This window comes from Elephantulus edwardii, unplaced genomic scaffold (assembly GCF_000299155.1).
Source record: "Elephantulus edwardii isolate Elephantulus edwardi_28Jun2011 unplaced genomic scaffold, EleEdw1.0 scaffold00103, whole genome shotgun sequence".
Classification (NCBI taxonomy): Eukaryota; Metazoa; Chordata; class Mammalia; order Macroscelidea; family Macroscelididae; genus Elephantulus; species Elephantulus edwardii.
In genome coordinates, this window is record NW_006399853.1 from 1,549,481 (window position 1) to 1,575,117 (window position 25,637).

A 25,637-nucleotide genomic window follows, 5' to 3' on the forward strand; every position below is an offset into this window, starting at 1 on the left:
ATAAAAAGAGAGAGGAAAAAAATATTTTTGTCCATAGAATCCTTCAGTATTACAACTCTAAGCCTGAATTTATTTTTCAATTCTTTCAGCTTCAAAATTGCTAAACACATTCTTCCCTTTTGATTTTTTAACTCAAGGCCTTTGCACATATATTTCACTATAACACTTGGCTCTATTTTTCCCAAGCTGCCCTTTCAAATCTTCTGTCCAGCTCTTTTATATATCATTCATCACTCCTTCTCTCTGTTTTGGCTTCACTGCATTCCTTGTAAATACAGTTTTTCAAAAAAACCAAAATGGTGACTTTTACATAAGATTTCTTCTGATGAAATTCATTAGATCTAAGTAGCTCTTTTTAAAAAGGTCAGGAGACAAATGTGAAACATTAACAATTACATGTGCAAGTAAATTAAAACAAATCCATGAGAGCTAAATTCCAACTTTTTGTTTATCCATCTGAATTTAAACACCATCTCAATAGATTTGAGGCACTGGACACTAATGACTGAATACCAGTCAAATTTGTAGGCTGTCATCAAGGATTCATGAGGAAAACAAAAGGTCATTAAAAAGATAGGAAGAAAAAGATGAGACCAAAATGTGAGAGGAGATAAATCATGTTCTACCTCTTCAATCTGATACTCAATCTCACTTTCTTTGTCCGGTCTTATCCTTCCCTAATTCCCATATTTTGGCAAACTAAAAGCTAGCAACCTTTATCTATGTCTCCTGTAAACGCATCCATCTTTTACGATCTAGATTATGTACGTGGCACCAGGATAAGCCCCAGATGAAAATGTCTCTCCTATGAACTGACATAACCCCTCAACTGCATTCTTTAAAGGTATTTAAAAACTATGCATGCTAAAACATACGTCTATACACATTTTAATATCTTCTAAAATACTAACAGTATTTTGCAAAAGTAACAGTTTGAAATCTAAAGGCCTTTCTTCTTCATTATTTTACATAAAGATCTACAGACTGAAAATAGATAACAAGGTAAACTCCAGAAAAGAGAGAGTGAAGGGGTTCTCACCGGTATTCTGCTCCCCACCCTTTCACAAAGCTCATTCTGATGGTACACATTCTAGTTAGCTGGTACACGGCTTCAAAACCCTGATTGACAGACTGAGCCAGAAGAGCAGCAAATTCTTGGTTGTTGAAGATCTTGAGATTACAGCCTATGATTGGAAAAGAAACCGTAAAAAGAGTACTATTACTATAAAACAATTTTAAAACTATATGTACGTATGTATTATAGTAAGAGCGCATGCAAACCATCTCCTGCTTTCTAAAACTAGTAATTAAAAAAACAATTAGCAAGTTGCTGTTTATTGATATTCATTTACAAAGTCGGTATTTATTTACATTGTTGTGTCCGTACCTGGTGGAATCTTACACACCGTTGCAGGGTGCCAGCCGTATCTTTGATTACAGTTGGGGCTCTGCACAAAGATTGCACTATCACTCAGGCACTCAGCAAAGACTTCCCCACCTATGTAATACAAGCGCACGCCTCTTCCTATAACAAAAGACAGACAGCATTAGCTTGAAACATTTACTATTTCAGTGTGATTTTGGAAGAAGCTTCTGGGGGATTATTAAAATGATCTGAAGCGACCTTTTTACAGCTATCCTCTTCTGAAGTCTCTTTGAAAGATATCCCTGTATATTGTTTCAAGTATTTTTAACAATGATCTTTTTTTCATTGATTTGCAAAAGCAAGCAATACTTATTCAAAGTATTAAAACAGAAATGCAGAAGGATATTAAAATTCTCAAAACTATACCACTTAGAAATATCAGCCACTTACATTATGTATCAGGAGCTCTGGTGACAGTGGGTGTTAAGCAGTGGGCAGTTCCATGGGAAGGAGACAGGTAGTCTGCTCCTGTAGAGATTTATGGCCTCAAAACCTATGGGTTAGTTCTATCCTGACCTATATGGATACTAGCAGTCTGAATCTGTTTGATGGTAGTGAATTTGGGTTTATAACTTTAGCCATCTGCACCTTTCATTTAGATTGAAAGAGCTACCAGAAATTCAGACAAAGTATTTTTCTTTAGTGTTTTTTTTTAAAAAAATCAAGTTAATTTTAAAGGAAGTATTGTTTGGATAAATTTATCTTTATAATAATTTCCTTACAAAGACAGGTACAATTGAGGGGGGGAAGACAATAAAAATACCAACAGATCAGAATCATTTACCTTTTCTGTTGTTGGGTCCTGCCGAGTCTAGTACGACCGACAGAACCCCTGTGAACAGATCTGAACCCTGTCCTACCCCATGCCATCCTCACACTCCTGACCAACTAGAGCCCACTGCAGCAGACACAGTGTCAAGCCACCTGGTCGAGAGTATGCCTCTCCTCCTCCAATCCTCTATCTTTACGACCATCACACCTTCTCTAAGGAAAAGTCCCTCCTAGCAACATGCCCAAAGTATGTGAGGTGAAGCCTCATCATTCTTGCCACAAAAGAGCACTCTGGCTGCACCCTCCCTTTCCAGGACACACTTGTTTGTTCTTTTGGCTGTCCATGGTATGTTCAATACTCTTCTCCAACATCACAGCTCAAAGGCCTCAATTCTTCTGTCATCCTTATTCACTGTCCAGCTCTCTGATGCACAGCAAGTAATCGAAAAGACTATGGCCTTAATTGGACGAACCTTAGTCTTCAAAGTGACGTCATTACTCCTCAACAACTGGAGAGGTCTCTAACTGCAGACTTTCCCAGTGCAACACATCTCCTGATTTCATGACTATTGGTAGGTACCAAGGGTGTTATGTGGATTCAAGATGAAGTTGTTGACAGTTTAAATCCCTTCTCCACCCATCATGATGTTGGCTACTGGTGGTAACAATGTCTTTCTCACACTGAGATGCAACCCATATTGAAGGCAGTATTCTTCACTATATTTGTCACTGTATCTTTTTAAGAGGTATGCTATGGTGGCAAACAAACTTCTAGATTATAAAAAACTATTCTGGTAGAGTTTTATAGATTTTTATTTAACAGACCAAATAAAATTATTTTATTATTATTGTTTTAAGGAACCTGTGCAAGGCAGAATTCTATGGCTGCAACATGATATCCCACTTACTGGACGTCACACATCTCCTCAAGCAGTCAACTGAAGGAAGGCCCATCCTCTACAAACAAAATGACCTAATCAGGTGGTCAGTTCAAGGGGACTAAGTCATTGCTGGTCAAGGTTGATTTGAGGCTAAGAACGAGGATTTGATTCTGGAGTTGTCTCTGTTACTAATGTTGAGCTCACATGTCTCTAGAACACAAGAGCAAACTCTGGCTGGCAGTCAACAAGGAAATGAGGACTCAGCCCTAAAAATGGAAAAAAGGAGGTTCTGCTATGACTGCATGAGCCTAGAGGAGACTCTGACCTCCAGGGGATGCTATCCAGCCAATACTGATTTCATTCTTTGAAACTCTGAGGAGAAAACCTAGGGAACCCAGCCTTGACCCCTGAAAAGCTCTGTTGATTTAACCTGCTGTGCTTGTGGTACTGTGAAGGGAGGGAACGCCAGTACAACAAGCAATAAACCAAACAGATTAATGTAGAATCCGGAACTCTGTCCTCTGAAGACTACAGAAGATTTATGTATCAATCATGTACATGGTGATTATCAAAAGCCGTTCATTCTTGCACACTCATGTTTACTGCAGCATTAATCACAATAGCAAAGAAATGAAAGCAACCCAAGTGCCCATCAATAAACGAATGGGTAGGAAAACTATGGTATGGCCACACAATGGAATACTACACAGCACTGAAAAACAGTAAAACTTACACAACATAGGGGAGCCTTGAGGACATTATGGCTAAGCAAAGTATCTCTGCCACCAAAGGATAAATACTGTATAATACCGCTGTTATAAAATAGGACAGACGGGGGTTGGGGGGAGATGGAGAAAGAGTGACAGATAATGAGCACTGCATTAGGACAGATGAGGGGAGGAAGTATCTGAAAGGAATATATGATCATGCACTACATGTATGAGGACAATCTGGAATAAGGGGTGCATTGTGGGGAGGGCTGGAGGAGGAGGGGGAAGAAAGTTCCCAAAAATGAATTAAAGAAAAAAAATCAACAAAATACACAAAACCATTCATTCTAAAAAGCAGAGATTCCATGGCTACGTTCTTTAAAACCACCATCCGGCAAACCAGAAATCGTAAGTAAAAGGATGATTTAACAAAATCAGCCAAGTGTTGTTTGTTTTTTTCCTTAGCAATCAGAGTTTTCTAGGGAGACGCGGAAAGGACAGAAGAAACCTTCCGAAAACAATTTTATATAGAATCCCGACTGACAAATACTTTAGCAAGATGTTCCCAACTTTACACATCAAGCAAGAGTTAAGTAATTCCACATGGAGCCAAGAATTCTTACTCACAATTTTACAGTATTACAACTTAATACTCTTAACACTTCTCACACCAGGTACTGGTAAAGAAGAACAAAAGCACAACAGTATTAAAAAAATTATTGAGAACTAAAGCATAACAGTCATAAAAATGTCAGGCGATGGCACCTACTGAAATCTCATCAGACAATAGAATATATTTAAAAAAACAATTTGATGAAAAATAATTACATCTCTCCCCAATATAACTGTGAGAAGAATGACTAAATTTTGTCTCTTGGAAAACCTTTTCACGGTCTGAGTTCTCATATCAGCTTCAACATTTAATCTCTTGCAAAAATACATGTCATGGAGCCTCTGGAAAACATCACTTACTACCCACACAAAAATTAGAGTAAAAAAGCCAGTAACATCTTAGTATCATTATGAAAATAGTTTTGACTTCGTGAAACCCTTGAGGGCTTCTAGGGCTCCCAGAGGGCCTGAAACCACCTTCTGAGTTACACAGAATTTTACGTGATTACACTAAATAATTCTTGTGTTGGATATCATGCTTCAGACTAATGTTAGCAGATGTGATTTAATATATAAACTAACAGAAGGGGTAAAAATTCCCTAAGAGAGATAAACAAACTAAAGGGAAAGTCATGATTTCTCTCATCATGGCAACTGGTGACTCAAAGAGAGTCAACAAATCCGTTATTTTAACATATTTACTAAAGGACTTCCCAATATCAAGGGCGCCTAATGAAGGGAAGTCAAAGTGAAGAATGGAGGCTGAAGAGTTACCAGTGCTGAGTAAAAGCAGGATGGCCTGTGTTGGATGCATAAAGATATTTCAGCGGACAGAGACACTCTGGGCTTCTTGCACAAAACCAGCTAATGTGGTGCTGAGTGTGTAACAGTGCTTTCAGAAATGCAAAAAGAATTACCTGTAATAATGCCTATCAGAAAAAATTTCAACAGCCCGCCGCAACTTTGGATTTACACAATGAAAACAGAACAAACGTACCTATATGCCTTCTTGTCATTTCTACAGTGGCATTTCGGTTGACGTTGGACAGTAGGCCTAAGCAGAACCTCTCTGAATTGGAGGGGTCTGTAAAACCGTATACGGTGAGCGAGGGCTGTGAGGCATGGAAGGTTTCGCCGACTCTCTGGTTTAATTCGTAATATGCTATCGAACACCAAAATGCAGGCTCTGAATAAGTAACTGGTTGTAAATCTAAAGAGCAAAACAAAGAAACAAACAAACAAAAGACTGTGTCAACAGCTCAATCCATGGATATTCAAAACCTTGTCCTCTTTACATGCTCTACCTCAGCCGACAATGACAAAAGCACACAAGCAAGTATCTATATCATGGACATCGTCAGTCCACAAATTTAAGACTTCCAGCTCTTCAACTGGCCCAATCCACAATAATAAAACTTTTTTACATTTTATAGGGGATCACTTGTTTTAAACTGTTGTTTTTTCTAAACTCTGTTCAAACTGAAATCAACCAGTGAGAGTAAATAAATCCACAGACCACATGCCTTACTTATATATATTTTCAAACTGCAGAGTCAAGCTCTTTTAAGAGCTGGAACAAACAAGTCTGTCTAAAATGAGTCTAAAGTGACAAAAATTAAAACTCTACGTCATAACCAATTTTTGACAGGTCTATTTTAACATGAAATTCTCTGTTATTCTAGATTGAAAAACAGCAAGCCCTCATGTGTACAATAGTAAATCTTAAGAGTCTGCGAGTGATAAATGGAAAATGAAATCAAGAGTTTATACATCATGGCAAAAGTAGCATTATATATAATTTCAGTAATTATTGACTAAGATGAATTAGCACTTTAAAATCGACTATTGTTTAAAGCAAATTGCAGATATGTACAATCTGAAGAAAACTAGGGTATCACAAAGTAAAATGAAGGACAAGAATAATTAGAAAAACAGGTATGTATTACATATGTGCCATAAAACACACACAGCCATAACAGGCAGGAAGTTGTCCATGAATTAAGAACATGATTCTCATGAATCAAAGAATATTACTGGTTTCTCACTCTTACACACGCCAGCAGAAAAGTTTCTGTCCTGCTGACACTATCTTTTTAAGAAGCCTAAGTGCAAACCATGTGAACAATTGTTTGATCATTCACTGACATTCCTCTTTTAAACATTTGAAAACAATTATCAGGTGGACTACTTTATCAAAGAAATAAAAACAGGTGGAAAAAGTCCATGTGTACAACTTACCCAAGCTGTGGTTAACGGGGGAGAGAGCAGTGGGAGAGAGTTCTGCTGGAGATCCTGAAACAAAAGGATTACTTTTCATAAGGATGCACTATTTCCAGGACTTTCAACTAAGTTATAAAATTGGGACTATTAGGTTGTAATTCACCAGCACAATGAATAAAACAGTCCAAATTCCCAATATACAACTGCTTAAACAAAGAACAGGTGACAGTCACTTTGAAGACCAAAGTCTCATCTAATCATGCCTTTTTTTTTTTTTTTTTAATTTTATTTTTATTATTTGTGTGTGTGTACTGTCAAATCGGATCTGACTGGTACAGGAGGAGATTGGTTCCTCCTTCTCCAGCAAAGCATCTGGTGGATTTGAACCGCTAACCTCTCAGATTGCAGTGCAGCTTCTTGTCACTAGGCCACCAGAGCTCACTATCTAATCATGATGCTAGAAGGGTGGTTTCTTTACGGAGTACGGGGATGGGCGGCGGGGGGTATGCTTCACATATCCCCTACATTTCCCAGAAATAAACATCCCTTGTGAGTTTTGAACAAGTCTAGAAACATGTATTTTATGACTGTGTAATTCTGAATATTGTTTACCTGTGTCCATACTTTGGTTCAACTGTTGATCACTTGTTTCTCCATCTTCACTAATATATCCAGGAGGTGGGGTTTCTACAAAAGTTTAACACAATCAAGAAAAAGCATACTTTTTCTCCCAGTCATTAAAGATAGCACTCCAAAGAGCAAACAATGTTATATAACATTATTATAAAAAATAAATATTTTACAGTAAGGGTTTTAGATTCTAGTTGCAGATAAAATCTTAAAGATCCTTAAAACTTATGTATAATGCAATCAAACCTCTCTGAGCATATGGTTTAAGCCATTATATGTTATTTACATATCTGGCTAATTCCTGTGCGTACATTTTCTGGGGCAAGAGCCAAAAATGTAGCTTCAAAGACGCTTCAGTTCTGAATCAGTACGCTTCAAAGACATTAGTACCTATAATGGTTTGTTTTTTTTTTTTAAACTAATGGACTTCAAGGATGGAAAGATGATTAAAGACATACAACACACAAGTGCACACATCCTCATGTGACCAGATTATAAGAGTAATACAGGCTTCCATCTGGTATTTTATAGGGCAAAATACGTTCAACAGTCAAGACTGGTCTAGCCTGAATTCTTCTAAAAAGGCAATTATCCAGGGATTTTTAACTAGCGAGTGCTCAGTGTTTGCCGCAGCAAAGTTAAATTCAAATGTACATTACTGCATAAAACAGAGGCAACATACTCCCTGAAAATAAGTACTGTTGTTGTGTACCATTGAGTCAGAATCAATCCACTGCTGACCCTCAAGCAGGTTTTCAGAGGCAGCAAACAGCACAGAAAGAAACTGCCCATCTTTCTCATGGAGCAAGAGAAGGATTCGAACTGCATACCTTTGTGCTAACAACTCAATTCCTTACCACTAAGCTACCAGCTCAAAAATAAGTATCAGGATTCTACTATGTCATTTTTCAACAAAACTTTTATGTTAAAGTAGCAACTGAGTATGTTGCATTTAAAATAAAATTATTTAGAAAATATTTCTTTTGTGATTGTTGTAGAGGGGCTTCAGGCCTTTTGTTCATAGGGTCACTATGAGTCATGCTCAACTCGAAGGCAATCAACACCAACCAATTATTATTTCAAGGAGGCAAAATAACCTTCAATATTCAGATTGTTATACAATTTAAAACAACTCAATATAATGTAGACAGATACCTAAAAATATCTGTCATCACCAATGCGAAGAGGAAAGACATGGGTTAAGTTCCTATACGGTTGATGCTTTCCCATCTCCGTTCAACAAGACTAATAAGATTCTAAGTATCAAAAACTTCATTTAAACAGAACTCTATTAAACCGAAAGAAAATTTTGCAGACAGGCATACCCATTGCTAATGCATCGATTCTGACTCACAGACTTGAAGTGCCCCAAAGCGTTTCCAAGGCTGAATCTTTAGGAAGCAGGTCACTATCTTTTTCCAAGGAGCAGCTGTTGGGTTCAAACTGCTCAACTTTTCTATTAACAGATGACAGTTCAACCATTATGCCATTAGCGCTCCTTAACATAAGTTTCTTGTTGTTTACTGGCAAGCTGGAGGAGACTTCTAGCTGGCCCTCCAGTAGGTTTCCAGAGGCAGTAAATCCCAGGGGAGGAGAATGTCCATCTTTCTCTCAAAGCAGCTGGTAGATTGAAACCGCGAATTTTGGACTCCTTTAGTAACTCATTCTCCTTTCCTTTCAGCCCTAGGTAGTCACTAATAAATTCTGCCCATTTGCCTATTTAAAACATTCCGTGTTCAGTGAGATCACACAATTTTTGGTTTTGTTTTGTCAGTCAGACTCTAACCGTATTTTCAAGGTTCAGACATATTGTTGCATGTATCAGAATTTCATTCTCTTTAAAGCTCAGCAATACTCTATTTTATACATAGATATATATTTTTCGTGTGTTGATGAGAATTTGAGCTACTTTCCTCTCTGGGCTTTGTGAATAATGCTGCAATGAACACTGTCCGTTTCAGTGCCTGCTTCGAGTGTCACTGAACGTGTACTGAGAAGGGCAACTGCTGGAACAATTAAAATGACATCACAAGCAGCTCTGCTGGCAACCTATCTGTCCTGGTGATTATGTATGTTATGTTACATAACAATTGTTTTAAAGCTCTGATTATTATTTATTCTTGTATTATTTACAAAAATCTTCTCCATCTTTATCTACGGAGTTCAAAGCTAAATTGTGCAGAAAAGCAGCAAACAAGTATCATTACTGTTTGATGTTCTATTTCATAAAATACCCAAATTTGAACAAATAAAGGAATAAAGACATTTAAAACATACACACTCATTTCCACAAATGAAAGGCACTGAACATCCTTCCAAGTAATTCCTGGGTATATGACCTGTAAGATCTAAAGCGTCCCACTCTGAATATATCACAGTACGTTCTCACCTCACAACACACACACTGCCACGCGCCCCTCCTCCTCAGTCAAGCCGATGAAGAAAGGCCAAATCCCACCCACACAATATCCTGTTTTATATTCCTGGTTTTGCTCTCATCCTCGTTGATCACATCCCCCCCGCCCCAACTTCTCAACAAAATTCGTTTCCTAGCAACTCAAAAAGTAGCCTTAAATCCTCTTTTGGTATAAAATTATAATCAAAGAAATGCACACTGAAACAATCAGAGGACACTGTTCATCTGCAAAATTAGCTACTTTAAAAAGGCTTTCTTCTCTATGTTTTAAAAATTGTCCTCTGTAAACAAAATCCTATTTTCATGATGGGATGCATTAAAGAAATATTTATTCTAAGTTTCCGATATCATTTTTTAGGTGTATTAAAAAAAGAATGGGGGGGTGGGAACAACTCACACACATATACACACAAAAATCCAATTTATAGCTACATCTTCATCTTACTGCCATCCCTTTATTCTCTTATTAGATACCAAAAAGATATACAAAATTAAGAAAATACTGGGTTTTGTGCTAAAACTGGTGAAAATTAAAAGGGCAGCTACTAAAAAGGAAGTATTACTGGATCACATAATGCTAGAGTTTGAAGAAAATCTCAGAAGCATTTACTTGAAATATATCCAGTTTTCATTAGGAATTACTGAGCCAGAAGAAATGGAGCTGAAACAAGGGATTTGTCAGGCCACTATTTTGGTGAAGGGTGTCTACATCTATAGGAGGCCAGGCCTTGGAAAAAGACAGAAAGGCATCACGCTGGGAAACGTGGAAGGTCAGAGGGTAAGAGGGAGACCCCCAACAGAGGGGTGGACACAACGACTCTAACAACGGGCTTGTGCACATAGGAGACCCTGAGGCTGGTGTGGTTGGAGCAAGGTTCCTATCTGTTTACAGGGTCACTGTGAGTCATAGCTGACTTAATGGCATCTAACACCACCACCACCACCACTGCAACTACAGAACTAAAATATTTTTATTTTATCTACTATAGAAAAGTTTCTCTTAAACATAAACTAAAAAAAAGATAATCTGGTCAATTTTAAGTTCTATTTATTTCAGGCATATTTTTTCCTGTACTATTTATTTTGCTTGCATTCTTCTTATCTCTCAGCTTCAACAACTAAGATGAACTTACTAAGATCTTTTCTTTTCTGCTTCTCACAGTACTTTGATTAAAGCCACTGCAAAAGAAAATGAAATATGAAGTAAAACTTTTCTCAAGATAAAAATGTTTAAAGTACTATGCACACATATTTCAGGATACTGTCATCCAACAAATCCAGGTTTTCTATTAAATATCCAGAAGTTTTCTAGGGGTGGGTGGAGAGGTGTCAAACCTCAACTTACAGATATTTCAACGTTTTGACGGGGTGGGGAGAATCTGTCTATCCAAGTTTTAGGAGACTCAGGAAACAGACAAATGTACCTGGGATGTAATTACTCTGCGGCTCAATTCCTGCTGGGAAGTTAGTGTTTTCGGGAATGGAGTGAGTATAGTCATCCAGCGGCGGCAGCTCCGTGAGGATCTCGGTGTGCCGGGGCACTAACACTGGAGGCAAAACTGAAAGAGTCAAAGAAACCAAAGTTAAAGGCAAGGAGAAAAGAAAGGAAATGTCTAAATTTACATTTTTGTCAGAAATAAAGGGGAGTGGGAAGCTTAATTTTCAAAAGTCAGGGTGCATCTGGAGTTGCAGGGTAATGTGAATGGTTAAAGCCATCAGTTCCTCACCAGGTACCTTGTAAGGTAGGCTTGGTGAGTTATTACCAAATACCCAACCACTAAAAAATCCTCCCCAAAGCAAAGTTCTATACCCACATACACTGGGTTCCGTGTTAAGTCAAGAACCAATGTGGCAGCAATTAAACTTAATAAAAACCACTCAGTGCCATCAAGTCAAACTGTCCTCATGGCTGATCCCCAACCCCTCACTGGGCTGTTAGAGGCTATAAATTGCAAGGAAAGAGACAGTCCATCTTTCCCCCATGAAGCACCTGGTGGATCCGAACAACACGCCTCTGGGTTGGCAGTGTAACTCCTCAAGCATTATTCTGAATTACGACCAAATGAATTGCAGGTAATCTATTAGGATCTTACAGTAAAATTTCATGAAGTCACAGGAACATAAAGATACATATCAATCCAAGAACGTCACTTAAAATAAGGAAGAAAAACTGCTATTTCCCTACCTGGTGTTTCAACTCTCTGATAGTGGTAAGGGTTTACACAGACTTCATCCTTTTTAAGATTAAAAGCATATTCGCAGTTTTCAATAGCTTTGAGTTCGTGATGGCTGTGAAGGTCTGGCCAGCGCCATAACCGGCAGTAGATGACATGGGGCAGTCCTTTCCGGTGAGACACCTGCAGGCGGCCATCAAGAGACCTATGGGAGCAAAGGGAGAAGGAAGGAGAATTTTAAAACAAGGGAAAAAATAGGCTAGATTAGTACTGTAAACGCATACAGAAAGAACGACAGACATTCAGTTAGTTTTAGTGAAAATAAGGAAGAAAAATGTATACTTATAAATATGTTACATAAATGACTAAATGTCAATGAATGGCTAATCACTTGGGGAGGAAAATGAACTTTAAAATAGTAAATAGCCAGACTTCTATTTCAGTCAACTGAACTCTTGCTTAGGGATGCTTTAAGGTCATTGATTCTGCAGTTATCAAAAAAGGGAACCAATGTAAAGAATGGTAAATACCACACAACAATGATGGAACTGTAGTAACCGACTCAGTCCACTCGAACTCGTTACCCAGTTGTGGTTGTTTTTAGCACTGAGGTATATTTATATAGAGTTCACACATAAATGCAGATGGTAATGAATATGATGAGATGAAATGGACAAATATGCTTAAAAAGAAAATAAGGTGATTTTAAAAAAAGAAAACAAGTTAGCCTCGCATTTCTTGTGATAAGGGGTTCAGTAAATAACTACATATTTATTAGTATAAAGAAGATGAAAATTAGATGACAGCAAGAAATTTAGAGCAAATTGGATATGTGACTAATTAAAAATTAGGCCAACAAAGAAATTATAATCTAACCTCAAGCTAAAATGAATAGTTAGAAATTCTTGTTCTTTGGGGGATGCAATGATTTAAAGATTCAAAAAAATAGAATTCCATTGATCAAAACATCAGTTGAAACATTTAATATACTTTCAATACTGGCAAGCAAGTCATTTTAAGTGCTATGCCATATCTTACATCCCGGAAACATATCAGGCAAAAAGGATAAACAGCCCACTCTAGGTCCCCGAGACACCCCCTCCCCCAAGAACTCTGGGATTCCACGGAGGGCAGAATATTCACCTGGTTTGTTCAGAGAAGCTGTAAAGGCCTGTTGTATCCCACTGATCTATCGTATTTGGTGTACTCAGTCCCCAAATTTCAGAGCAAGTGCTGTGCATAAATTGAAAAACAAAAAATTGATGTGAACATGGAAGCATGGTTATTCAAAATACCATGATGTAAACATGGAAAATGTACAGAATACTTCCTTCACCCAGAAAATATACACTGCTTCACTTTTTCACACGTATTTAGTATTGTTAACTATATTTTCTACATGAAGGAAGCCAATAAAATGGAACATGTGACTCTAATAAGTTATGATTATGTTTTTAAAATGTGAACACCAATGCTTTCTAGCTTAATGAAATCATAGGAATAAAGCCTTTTCCCATTTTCTCTATCCAAAATGAAAGATTTAACACCTATCCCATTATATGTACCAACAAAGTGCCTCATTTTATAATCCAGCTTTGTAAAACAAAAAAAAAAGATCTAATTTTAAAATGAAGTTGAACTATTTATTATGTTTAGTATATATCTATATACATATTGAACAATCAATGTAAAATACATAAATAGCCAACAGTTAAGATTTTCAGGTTATTTGGTTAGGTGACTTGTATATATTCACTTTTACCTGAAAATCATGATCATTCTTTATCACAAATGAGATAAAACGTAGACTTTGAGGTCATTTTAATATAATAAACCACCATAGAAGGTTTTAAGAGTTACTTCGCTGATTAAACAAAATAAGTCAACATGCCAATTTCTTGAAGGGATATATGCATATACTAATCACTTTTTATTATTAATACTAGAAGACAGAAACATTGAAATTTTTCTGGTAGCTCATCTTTGCATAATACAATAAGCCCTGAAAATAACCCTATTTTCCTAGTGACTTCTTCTGACGTACAAGAAAATGGAAGAACCTCAGAGGCTATTTTAGAATGGGGCTTCTCTGCTCTCCACGGTCTTTCAGGGCCTAAGCTGTACAATTTATCAAATTCAATTCTCACACATTTCAAGGTCATCAAAATTTCAAGAGGGAGAGCGCATAACACAAGGACTTCTGAAAACCAAACAATTGATTTCAAATTTACATACTTTCAAAAGGAAATATTTCAAACAACAATGGTGAAAAGTGCAGACTTCTGGCTGGGTAACAGACCAACCACATGTAAAGCTGGACCTCAGTGCCACATATCATTCAATAGAACCTGAACAACTTCAAGAAAACAGAAAGCTCAGCTTTGGGGGAGACAGTCACTCTAAAACAGCAAAGTTTTGGATTTTGTTTTTTTAAAAGAAAGTAAGCAAGCCTGTCCAGAAACGATCACTTCTTGAGAAATTTTTATGGTCATCTTGCTTTTTAAAAGGTCACAGGAGTTCACCTTTGACTAACCAGAGTAGAATAGGAAGAACCAGGAAATCTGAGCATCTTTTAGATCTTTTTTCTTCACTAATATGTATTACCTAAAGCTCATGACAAATGGTCCACTTACTTGGAAAATATTTATCAATTACCTACTAGAAACAAGGTCAACGCCAAGTCTTTTATATCACAGCACAGAATTGAATTCTGACTTTTACAAGTCAGGCATTTGAAGCTTCAAAAATCTAAACACAATCAAGTCTTCTGGGAAAACTCAAAGAAAAGATTAACAGAAATGCAGATTAAGAGCTGCTTCTGCTTTTATGGCATTAGCAAGATCTTCCTCAAGGAACTATGGGACCAACGCAAGAACACTGAGAGCTTAAGTGGTATTTTACTTAAGCCTTGCAAGGCATCAGAGAAGACTAAACAGTAGTCCTTAAGAATGTGTCACCAATCAATGCAGAAGTAGGCAGATCTGGACCCTAGTCCCAACCAAGACACTTGCAACTGCTACCATTAGCTACAATTATTAATCAGTTTCTCACAAAATTATACAGTCACATTAAACATAAATAAGCTCAAAACTCCAATTAAAAGGCAGAGACGTCAGACTGAATAAGAGATGAAATAAAGCTACAAAAAGACTTTAAAACACAAAGAATCTCAGAAGTAGTACATTTTAAAGAAAATGATCAGTTTATCAACAGATAGCTCATAAGCAGGTGGGCTTATCGGATGTAACACTTCTGCATCAATCTACACAGTTTTACACACACAAAAAAAGCAACACCTAATACTAAGAACCAAAGAGATCAGATATCTAAGTAATCTCAGTAACTGCTTGGACCGCTAGATCAAAATCATTTAAATCCATTTATCTGCACAACAGTGTCAATCACCTGGATCTGGCATTTACAGAATATTCAAGTGACACAGATTTAAAAATGAAACATTTTACATCTTACAGATTATGTTCTGACAAGCACACAACGGAATTAAATTAGAAATCATTAAGGTATTTAGAAAAGCTCGGATATTTGGGAATCAAAGATACACTTCTTAATTATTTTTTTTTTAAATTTTTAAATTTTGTGTGTGTGTATATCATCAAATCAGATCTGACTGGTACAGGAGGAGATTGTTCCTCCTTCTCCAGCAGAGCATCTGGTGGATTTGAACAGTGTACCTCCAAAGATGCACTTCTAAAGAACCCCAATGTCCATGGATTAATAACCTAACATCCACTGGTTAATGGCCATCAACTGATGATGGCTAAAGACACTATGGAACATTCACAAAATGGAATAGCAGGCGTCACTAAAAAACAAGAATTCATGGAACACTGCTTAACATAGATAAATCTAGAACAAATTATGCTGAGTAAGTCACAAAAGGACAATTACGGTATAAGAACATTAATACCAAAAACCTAAGGCTTAGCCACAGAATTTTGGAGGCTTAACATGGATGAGAATGGAGGGAGAGGGGAGTAAAAATTAATAAACAGTTAAGTTGGGTGAAGAGAAAATCAATATACAGTAAGGGCTTGATTAGACACTGTAATAAATTAATTACATTCATAAATGGTCATTAATGCTATAAAACTAAGTATCTAAGAATGATTAGATGAATAACCAATAGGATTTATAAACTTTCACTCAAAAATAAAAAGACGTCAAGTGTTAAAAGAACCCATGGGTTAAAGAAGAAATCATAAATTAGGAAACTGCTTTAAATTATAATGATCCCACAACATTTTAAAAAATACGCAGGATGAAGGTAAAATAATGCTTAAGGGAAAATAGACAGCTTAAGTGTTTTTACTAGGGGAAAAAAGATGAACATTGATTCCATTGTAATCAATGATTATACTGAAGGCATAGTCAGTGCAGTAAGACAAGAAAAAACAAAGACAAATACTTAAGTTTAACACATCTCCTCACTGATGACTAAATACTTGGCTGTAAGACAGCTGTTGTTGTACTGACCCACAGCTGACCGTTTTCCCAGGAAGCAGCAGGCTTCAAACCTAGTGCCTTGGAGTTGGCAGTACAACTCCTTACCCCTAAACCATCACAGCTCACAAACACAAAATAGAGATCTACCATGCTTATATAGTAGCAGGGTAAAAAAATGTGTCCATTTCCCTCAGTTAGGTGTATTTTCCCCTCAGATTTATGTCAATCTTCATTTCAGCAATTTTTATAGCAAGTGACCAGCTGAACTAAATGTATATGAAAATGCAAAGGATCTTGGGCAAAACAATCTTGAAAAATAACTTCTGTATGGATACAGTAGTATAGATGAAAGAGAGATTTTGTTTACCAAAAGAAGCTGAACACACCAAAAAACTAGACACACTGAATTATTCCATTTACATGAATTTCTGAGAGTCAAAACACAAATGCCAAGCAGGAAGGCCTTAGCGATTGGCCCCAGGGGGAGAAACTGATTTGTGAAAGACTATGAGGGAACTTCCGGTGAGTGAACTGTTCTGTACCTGAACACGCTAGTTTACACCTTGGTCAAAACTACCTAAACTGAACATTTATTATTTGTACATTTCACAATACAGTTTTACCAACAAAATTAAAACAAAAACCCCACATCAAAGTAGTCAAACAAACAAGGAAATCAGGACAGAAAACACCACCAATAAAAAAGTGATATGGTAATCTAGTCTATGGCAAAGAGAGCTCCCCACGTATCTAGACTAATATACAAGTATAATTAAACACCAAGTGCAGAACAGAGCATATGGTATTAAAATGTGGTGAGGGTACAACACACAGGTAAGTCCTAAGTATACATGTACATGTGCAGGAAGACACACACACAGCCCACCCACACAGTAGCTGCCTGAGGCTGGCAGAGAGAGGACAGAGCCTTCAACGCATGCACATTTCTATATATGCACATGTGTTTTTGTACGTATACGTATTTCTTTTCAAACTGTATGAAGACACTGCCTTTTACCCAAATGAAATAAACAGGATAAGAAAAATTGCCATGGAATGATAACCAAGTCAATGTCATGCTGACACTTCTACACAGACACGCTTCTAACCTTAGATAACGAAGCCTAAGCAGCACAGATTGTGATTCCTATCATGCGTCACTTCGGATCACTTTGGTTTTTACTACAGAAGTAACAACAAAACACCAGCCCGGGCCTCACATCTGCTGCCACAAATTGCCCATTCCCTGCTGCCTGTCGAGGGACTATGCATCCTTCAGGCACGCTGAGCAAACGAATTCAAAACTGGGTAATTTTTTTAAGAACCAGTTTGAGGAGTTTAAATCAATGAGGCATCTCCAGTTAGTTATTTTAATTATTCAATTATTTCATTCTAATCAACAGTAATCCACCCCAAATGGCTCTGAGCCTCCAATGGTCTCTATATACCCCACTTCTGAGTAAACAAGGTGGTAAATAAAAAATTTTTTATGGCATAAAGAGAATGATATTTCTTATTTTAACTCAGAAAAAAGGTCTGTCAGTTTGCTGCTTAAAAAGCAAGTTCTTTTTCAAAATCGTTGCACTCCTGAGCACTGCGTAGTATTCCATCGTGTGAATGGACCACAATTTCTCAATCCATTCAGTTGTGACTGGACATATGGGCTGCTTCCATGTTCTTGTGATGGTGAATAATGCTGCAATGAAAACTGGTTTACAAATCTCCATTTCTGTCTCAGCAACAATTTCAAAATATACGACATAATTTGTGAAAGAGACTGGAGAGCATTATAAGGATAAATGCTACACAGTATCATTCATGTAAAAATGGAAGGATAACTAGTAAAACACGTATGGGGACCCCAGGGGAGAAGGGGAAGAGAGCAGGGAGTGAGGATGGAAAGGGTGAAATCACAGGGTTGCACAATTTGGTGGGTGGAGGGAGGATGTAAAGGAAATGGGAAAGACCCATGGGGACCTGAAAAGACAGTAATAGTGAGCATGGTTCAATGATGATTTTGTAAAACATAATGCATGGGAATGATTGTATGAAACACAATGTGAATAAAAACAGTGCGAAACACAATGTATACAAACTTTGTAAGCAAACCAATAGAAGATAAAAATTGAGGGAGGAGGCAAGTTATATTGAGTTATGACTCCTAGTACGACTGGTTCTTAAGAAAGAATAAAAGAACCAAATGCAGGAGGAATGTTGGCAGAAGAGGACTGACTGTGCCAACTAAGCAAAAGTTTTACATATTCACTTCAAAAACCCTTACACAATGTCGCCTACTTCTACACAATCTACACTTGGAAAAATTCTACACTTAGAAAAACCTCTTCCATTTTATTTATAAGATGCCTCAGAAGTAAAAGTATGCATCTTTAATCCAATGAAATATGTGATAACATTTACCAGCATAAATTACTCATTAAACACCAAGAACTTTCTAAGAATTTAAACAGAGCACAGATTTCCCAATAATCTCGAAATTACCTATTAACTCATCTAAAACATAAGATACTGAGCCTCAGAGGAAGCAAACACACCTCCATCAAGATCAGGATCCCAAGAAATAGCACAGCTGGGACACTAGCCCACTTCTTATACATTTGACCCAGATTTTCCTATTCTACCAAGCGCTGCCTGACCTCTTTCTTATACAACATCTACACCAGTAAGTACGTCTAAGACTAAAGTAACTTGGGGCTCTGAAAGCCTGAAATAAGGATTCTCAAGCGTCTGCAAATTCCTATAATAATTTCCTTTCTTTTGATTAGGTAACAATTGATATTAATCTTCTGAACACATTTTCTGGACCATTTGAGTAAGTCCAGTCCTGTAGTACTTCATCATTTCAAGGTCTGAGCTTAGATTTGTTACAAGCAACTCAACGCCAAACACAAGCAGATGCCAGAGCATGTAAACAAAGACGACATACTGGGAAAAGTCCAGTGTTTATGAGGGTATGCTATGCACACTTCATTTCACAATGGTCTGACTAGAGAAAAATGGTAGAGTTAAGCACAGGATACATGGTGTGCTGACCGCAAGAACCTTAGTCATGGCAGTGCAACCAACAACAGTGCTACCAACGGCTGAGGCATGCGTTCGATTGATAATTAGGATTATGTTAGTTACAGAAATACAGAAAAACACATCAACTGTCAACTGATCAGGACAAAAGTGCTCTCAGATAAACCATGTCTGACACAAATTTGTATCACTGACTATGAGAATTACATCAAATTTAGAAAAGGCCTGTAATGATGTCACTGTGCCAATATACACATCTACAAGCATGCCTGTGTTAGTAACCCCCCTCTACTATGCAATTCATTTACTTCTATATCAAGCTTGAATAAGATGATTTGGGAGAGAGGTAAAATAGTTTTTAAAATCACTGGGACACGAATACACCAAACATGGCTTGTACGGCACACCATGTATGAGGGCATCACTGCACTAACCAATTACTGTGATGAGGTAGTCATCTGGAAGGAAGGTATTTCTAGGTAAGATGCCCTAGTATTCACTTTCAGTCTAAGTATCAGTAAAATTAACACAGGAAACTTTTCTTCATTTAACAATAAACTGACCTCTGGAAATAATGAAATGAAAATGTTAACCTAGTCTACAACTTATTATCTACTTGCAGGAGAGGTTAAACATCGGTGTGCTAACCAAAAGGTGGGCCATTTGAACCCACAAAGTGCTGTATGGACAAAGAGGTGGCGGTGTGTTCCCCGTGTGACAGTTCTCTGTCCTACAGAATTGCTATGAGCAAAGATCAACTTGGAGGCTGCGGGCTTTTACTAGGTATTTTATACAGACATCAATCATACATGATCCATTTGGCTCAATCAACCCACAGATTATCACATGTCCGAGGTGATAGACTACGTTCTGAATTAAAGAAGTGTGTATTTATCTATTACGTTTGCTATTAGGAGAGAAAAGATAAATGATGAGAATTAAGTACAAAAAACAGGAGCATGACTGGGGACTGAAGATGGCTCATATCACAGACTCATAAACCACTGCACTGGTTTGATGGTTCTTGCTATATCTGCATAATTTACTGCAGCAGTTAAGCGGCCACTACATTTAACTTACTTTTTTTTAGGCTCTTCTGCCTAAAGAGCGTATTTCTCTTTTAAATCAAAAGAAGAATGTAGGTTGTCAGTTTAGAGAGTATTTATGCTTGCTGAACAGTAAATACAAAATTCAAGAGTTGTTATTCAGCAAATGAGTAGACTGGTATTATACTTGAGGCTTCACCTCTTATACACCTCTGTGATGGTTCAAATCTATCAGCAGCTCTGCGAGAGAAAGAATGCCAATCCCCTCCCGCCCAAAAGCCTGCTGGACAGTTATGCGTCAGTTCTGACTTACTGGGTTCAGAGTTCAATCAAAAAAGGGGCCTTAGAAACACTTTGTCCTAACAAATTAACAAAGGACAAAAATGAATGCATTGACTTTCCAGTTGCTACAAAACATCCCCTTCATCCTCGCCATGACTATCAGCACTTACAGAATTTGCCAAATTCTTGGCAATACTGAAATGGTGTTTTATTCACTAACTTATAGCAATATTATTATTATTATTATTTTAAAATAAAGCAATTAATCTGAGCAGCTAAATAACTTAAAAGTCACCAAATTCAGAGGATTTGTTGCTGCTGTTTTGTACCATCAAGTCAGAACTGACACACAGATTTTCACCAGGTCTTCAAGAGGCAGTAAATCACACAGGAGACTGTCCATCATTCTCCCACAGGGTAGCTAGTGGATTTGAACTGCATACCTTTGTGTTGGCAGTGCAATTCCTTACCATCATGCCACCAGGATAGAGTCGGGATTTATACCCTCTTCTGCCTCGTTTGAAAGTCCATGTCCTTCCTTTAGGGTATACTTCTACAGATTATTAGTTGAAATCTGTGGTTTCAAACTTTAAAGAAATGTTAAAAAGTATAAATGCTATCAAAAGGCACAAAACAAACTGAAGCTGCATTTTATGAAAAACAGAGCAAAGCAAATCATCTGAATTCAGAAAACAAGTAACTATGTTATGGAACTGCTTTATTATCAAATGCTAGCCATCTCTTGAAAAGTCAGGATTACTCAATAAAAAACAATTAAGAAATGTGGAACAAACGATGTTTCCCAAGGCTGACTCACTAATAATAACAACTACTTACATTCCTTCATAATTAAGGTCTAATTTATAGTAATTAAATTTGGAGACAGTTTATTATGGTCTTTAACCAGCTTAAACCTTCACTTAGTACAAATGTTTTTTAATTTTACCTTGTAGCAATGAAATACTAAGCAAAGTCATTAGCAAAAAATTCAATCTCTGTCTCGTCTATGCATAGCCTAAAATGTCAGAGATTCCCTTTCAAAACAGAAGAGAACTTGCACCGATGCCTCCGAGGTACCTGATGTGTTCTTTGCCAGCAGAAGACCTAGCTGCACTTTGAGGTGATCTTTTCTTGTTCTAGAATTTTACAAGTTAAAAAAAAAACAACCCATTTTTTAATTCTATTACTGCTGAGTTTACATAACAGGATGAAAATAAGTTCGGATAATGTCTATGTCAAGAATCACTTTATTTCAAAGTCTTTTGAATATTTTACATTCTCACAGAAATAAGTAGTCCTTGATGGTGCAAAAACACACTTACTTGATAACAAACACAAAAGTTGCCAACTGGAGGCTCTAGGAACAAAGGCCTGGCAACCTACTTCCAAAAATTCACCAATAAAAAGCTCTGGCGCATTTCTACTGACACACAAGGGGTCACCACAAATCCCCTCAAAAACTCTAATGACCCATTACTTTACCAAGTCTGAACACATCCGAGAGCCTTCCAGATCAATTTCCAAGAGTCAAGTGTAGTTTCTGAGAGAAAGATTTTAGAAAGGCACTGACTATATGTATTCACTCCAACTTTTCAAAACCCTCAAACTCACATGAACCCATCCTTTTAGGATGATAAACATTTGCAATACTTCAGATTAAAAGAACTACGGAGTAAGCAGCTACATACTCAGCAGCTAGATTCTACAATTAACTTGTCTGTTTTGAGCTTTATCTAGTCATCAATCATCAAATTTTCTGATACAGTAAATGTTGCAAATGTCAAGCCCTGAGTAAGGCAAAAGCCTGTCAGAAAAGGCAAAGGCAAATAGCTTCCACTAAAACAAGCAACAGAAGAGTGCTAAGACTGCACTCTGTCAAATGTGGAAAGCTCTTAAGACCTGGGAGTCCGGCTGTATTCTGGCCCCCCTTGCCTTTCACCATACACGTAAAAATCCAGTTCCCTACTCTACAGACCTAGACATGTATGAATGCATGTTACTAGATCTCACTAAATTTGTTAACTACTAGCTCTTTCACATCAATAAGTTCACCTACAAATAAGATTTTAGTCTATTCTTTCAGATCTTTATGCTTTATATTTCTCTCTTCCAACTTACTGCACTGGCTAGGTTCTTGACTAAAATGATGACTTAAAGACATTAAGAACAGGCATCTTTATCTTGTTCCTGATTGTACAGAAGTTATCTATAGGATCTAGTGTAGATTATAAGAAATTTCTACATTTGCCCATATTAAAAATTGGCCTAATAAAGGTATTATCGGCTTTATTATTTTCCTAAAGAAAATTTTCACTTCTTACCTCTAGTTTCTGTTCTATTGTTTTCCTACTATTTCTAACACCACATCTTTGTTTTCTAGATTAAATAAGTGACTTTTTTATACTTTTCTCCTCTATAATTACTAAAGATATGTATTTCCAACTAAGCATGATTTTAGCTGGATTCTATTTCTCTAATATCTTAAAACACTTTCTAAATTTCCTTTTTCCTAAATAATTTGTGAGCCAAAGAATTGTGTTAATTTTCATTAAGTTGATGTTAGATAGGTATTAACTCCCATTTTGTTCTTCACAGAGAACACACACTGTTGATTTCAAACTTTTTAAGTTTTACTGAGACTTGTGCCCTCTAACTTTCATAGGAACCCATGAGGTTACCATGATCATTTGAAAAGGTTGGATTCTACTGATCAGTGTTCAAGTAGGCATTTCCCGGTGCTGCAAATGGTTAAATAAATGGCTACTAACAAAATGTGTTTGCGGTTCAACTACACCTAGATGCACACCTCTCAATCTACTTCGAACAGGTCCCAGCTATTAAAAACCCTCTGATGTGTGGTTCTACTCTCAAACTTAGGAGCCTATGTAAGCTGGAATTGCCTCAACAATAAATGTTTTTTAAACCTCAAGTAAGTAGTTACCAGTATGCCGTATATACATACGTGTGCACGTGTCCAACTGAATTTTCCAACTACAACTGTGTGTTTGTCTTTCTGTCCCTTTAATGATATCAATATTTGCTGTCACATATTTTGAAGTTCTTTCACTAAGCAGATATATATATTTACGGTTATGGCTTCCCAATGTTAGGACTTTCAAGATGTCATTCTACAGTCTTCAAGCCCTACTGCTTCTAGTGAGAAGTCACCTGTCATTCTTATTACTATTCTCCTCTGTGTAATGCATCATTTTTTTCCTCTGGTTGCTTTCAAGAATTCTTTCAGGAGTTTAACTACACTGCATCTACGTGTGCTTTTCTTTTGCTATATTCTATTTGAGTGTAATAAAGAATCTATTTTACACAACTGGCTGCTGATAGCTTTCAAATTTCACCATTCCCCTTTTCCATTCTGCCTCAAATGTGGGCATGCTGCCTGAAACCTCAGGTTCCTGTCTCCTCTGGAGCTGATGGTAATTTCAAACATGATCAAGCACAGGGACTGTCACCCCAAGCCTAGCTCCTAAACACCATTAACCCCAAACTGATCTCCTATCCATACTATTTCAAGTTATTTTTTAATCAACTTGGGAGTCTAACCTGCTCTCCCCTGAATGTCTCATTCTCTAAGCAAAAGATCTTTTCACATCTTCATGATGTACTCAAGTCTCAGGCAAACCCAGCTTCCTGGATGTGAGTCCACCTACCTCTGCAGCATGATCACTTGTCCCTTCACTGCTACTGTCTCTAATGTACATGTTTACCATACTTGGAAAATGTTCCACAATTATCTTTATTATCTGTTCTGTCCTGTTTTCTCCTCTCCTTCTGGACTATGTGTATACTGACTGGACCACTTTATACCACTCCACAGGGCATGGAGGCTCCACCCACCAATTGTTTTTATCTTCTCTCTAAACAAGTCCATCTTCAGGTTCACAGACTCATTAAATTATTTCCCCCCCTTCAGTTATTATACTTTTCAGTTCTAGAATACTTTTCTTTGTTCCTTTCAATGTGTTTTACTACTTGTCAAAGATTTCCATCTTTCCCTCATTGAAACCAAAAAGTCCACTGCTGTCAAGTCCATTTTGACTCATAGCATCCTACAGGGTGTCCAGGCCGATGTCAAAATTTTTCTCGAGTAGGCTGGCTGGTCAGTTTGAAGCACCGATATTCTGGTTATCAGCTGAGCACTTATAACATTTTTTCCCTTCACTACATGCAATTTTTCTTAATGTCCTAGAGCATATATCTCATAGGCTGCTTGAAAATCCTTGTTATTATGTGACATTAGCTTTAACTTGTACTCAATCTCCACTAATAGTAAAACAAGATCCATGATCGAGACCATCTCTTTGTTTGGCTACTACTTTTAAATTGCATCCTAAACACTGTATGTGCCAGATAGACAGATCTTAGATTCTGTTTTATTTCTCTAAAGAGTGTTTGAATTTCTGTGACTAAGTAGTTAACCTGGCTGGATACAAACTCCAAACTCTTATCCCTATGTTCGTTAGCAGATTAAGACCTGTATTTATTCTTCTAATGGCAGCTGAGCTGCTTGAACTTTGCCCCATGCATGTGCTGTTCAAGGGTCAGTTACAGATTTGTGCCAAGTTTATATTCAGAATGTGTGTCTCCCCCTGGCTATGCCTGTTCCATTATTTCCCTCTATCATTTCAGGTTCTATCATCACCCCAAACCTTCTCCTGTGGTTCCTCAAGCCAGTAAGACAAGTTTCTAACCAAATATTCACTGTCTGAAAAGATGCCAAGTAAGATCTGTGGTTAGGTTAAAAAAAAATTTTTTTTAAACACCCATCAAAACAAATTTTCACCTATTATTATCCCCCCTTTCAACGGTTGGTTCCACTTTAGTGTCATAATTTAGAAGTTATTTACATAGCCTTTCAAAGTTTTCAGTGTTACTCCTTGTGCAAAATATTATGACTATACACACAGGCTTCTCTGCGCTCCAGTGCAATTTTCAGAGTCTCTTCTGACAT

General features: G+C 37.2%; 1 protein-coding gene across 2 annotated transcripts in view; it reads right to left on the minus strand.

Annotated features, from left to right (window-relative positions):
* Positions 1-25,637, minus strand: part of SMAD2 (SMAD family member 2) — a 47,986-nt gene that overhangs the window by 6,756 nt on the left and 15,593 nt on the right. The window contains exons 2-9 of one of the 2 annotated variants that reach the window (XM_006891696.1): positions 12,984-13,073; positions 11,852-12,045; positions 11,091-11,225; positions 7,233-7,307; positions 6,639-6,692; positions 5,398-5,610; positions 1,388-1,525; positions 1,040-1,184 (exon numbers count right to left, since the gene is read on the minus strand). In XM_006891696.1, the coding sequence (XP_006891758.1) occupies positions 1,040-1,184; positions 1,388-1,525; positions 5,398-5,610; positions 6,639-6,692; positions 7,233-7,307; positions 11,091-11,225; positions 11,852-12,045; positions 12,984-13,073 (1,044 nt within the window). The remainder of the gene's footprint in view (positions 1-1,039; positions 1,185-1,387; positions 1,526-5,397; positions 5,611-6,638; positions 6,693-7,232; positions 7,308-11,090; positions 11,226-11,851; positions 12,046-12,983; positions 13,074-25,637) is intronic. The other variant, XM_006891697.1, reaches the window with a different exon arrangement.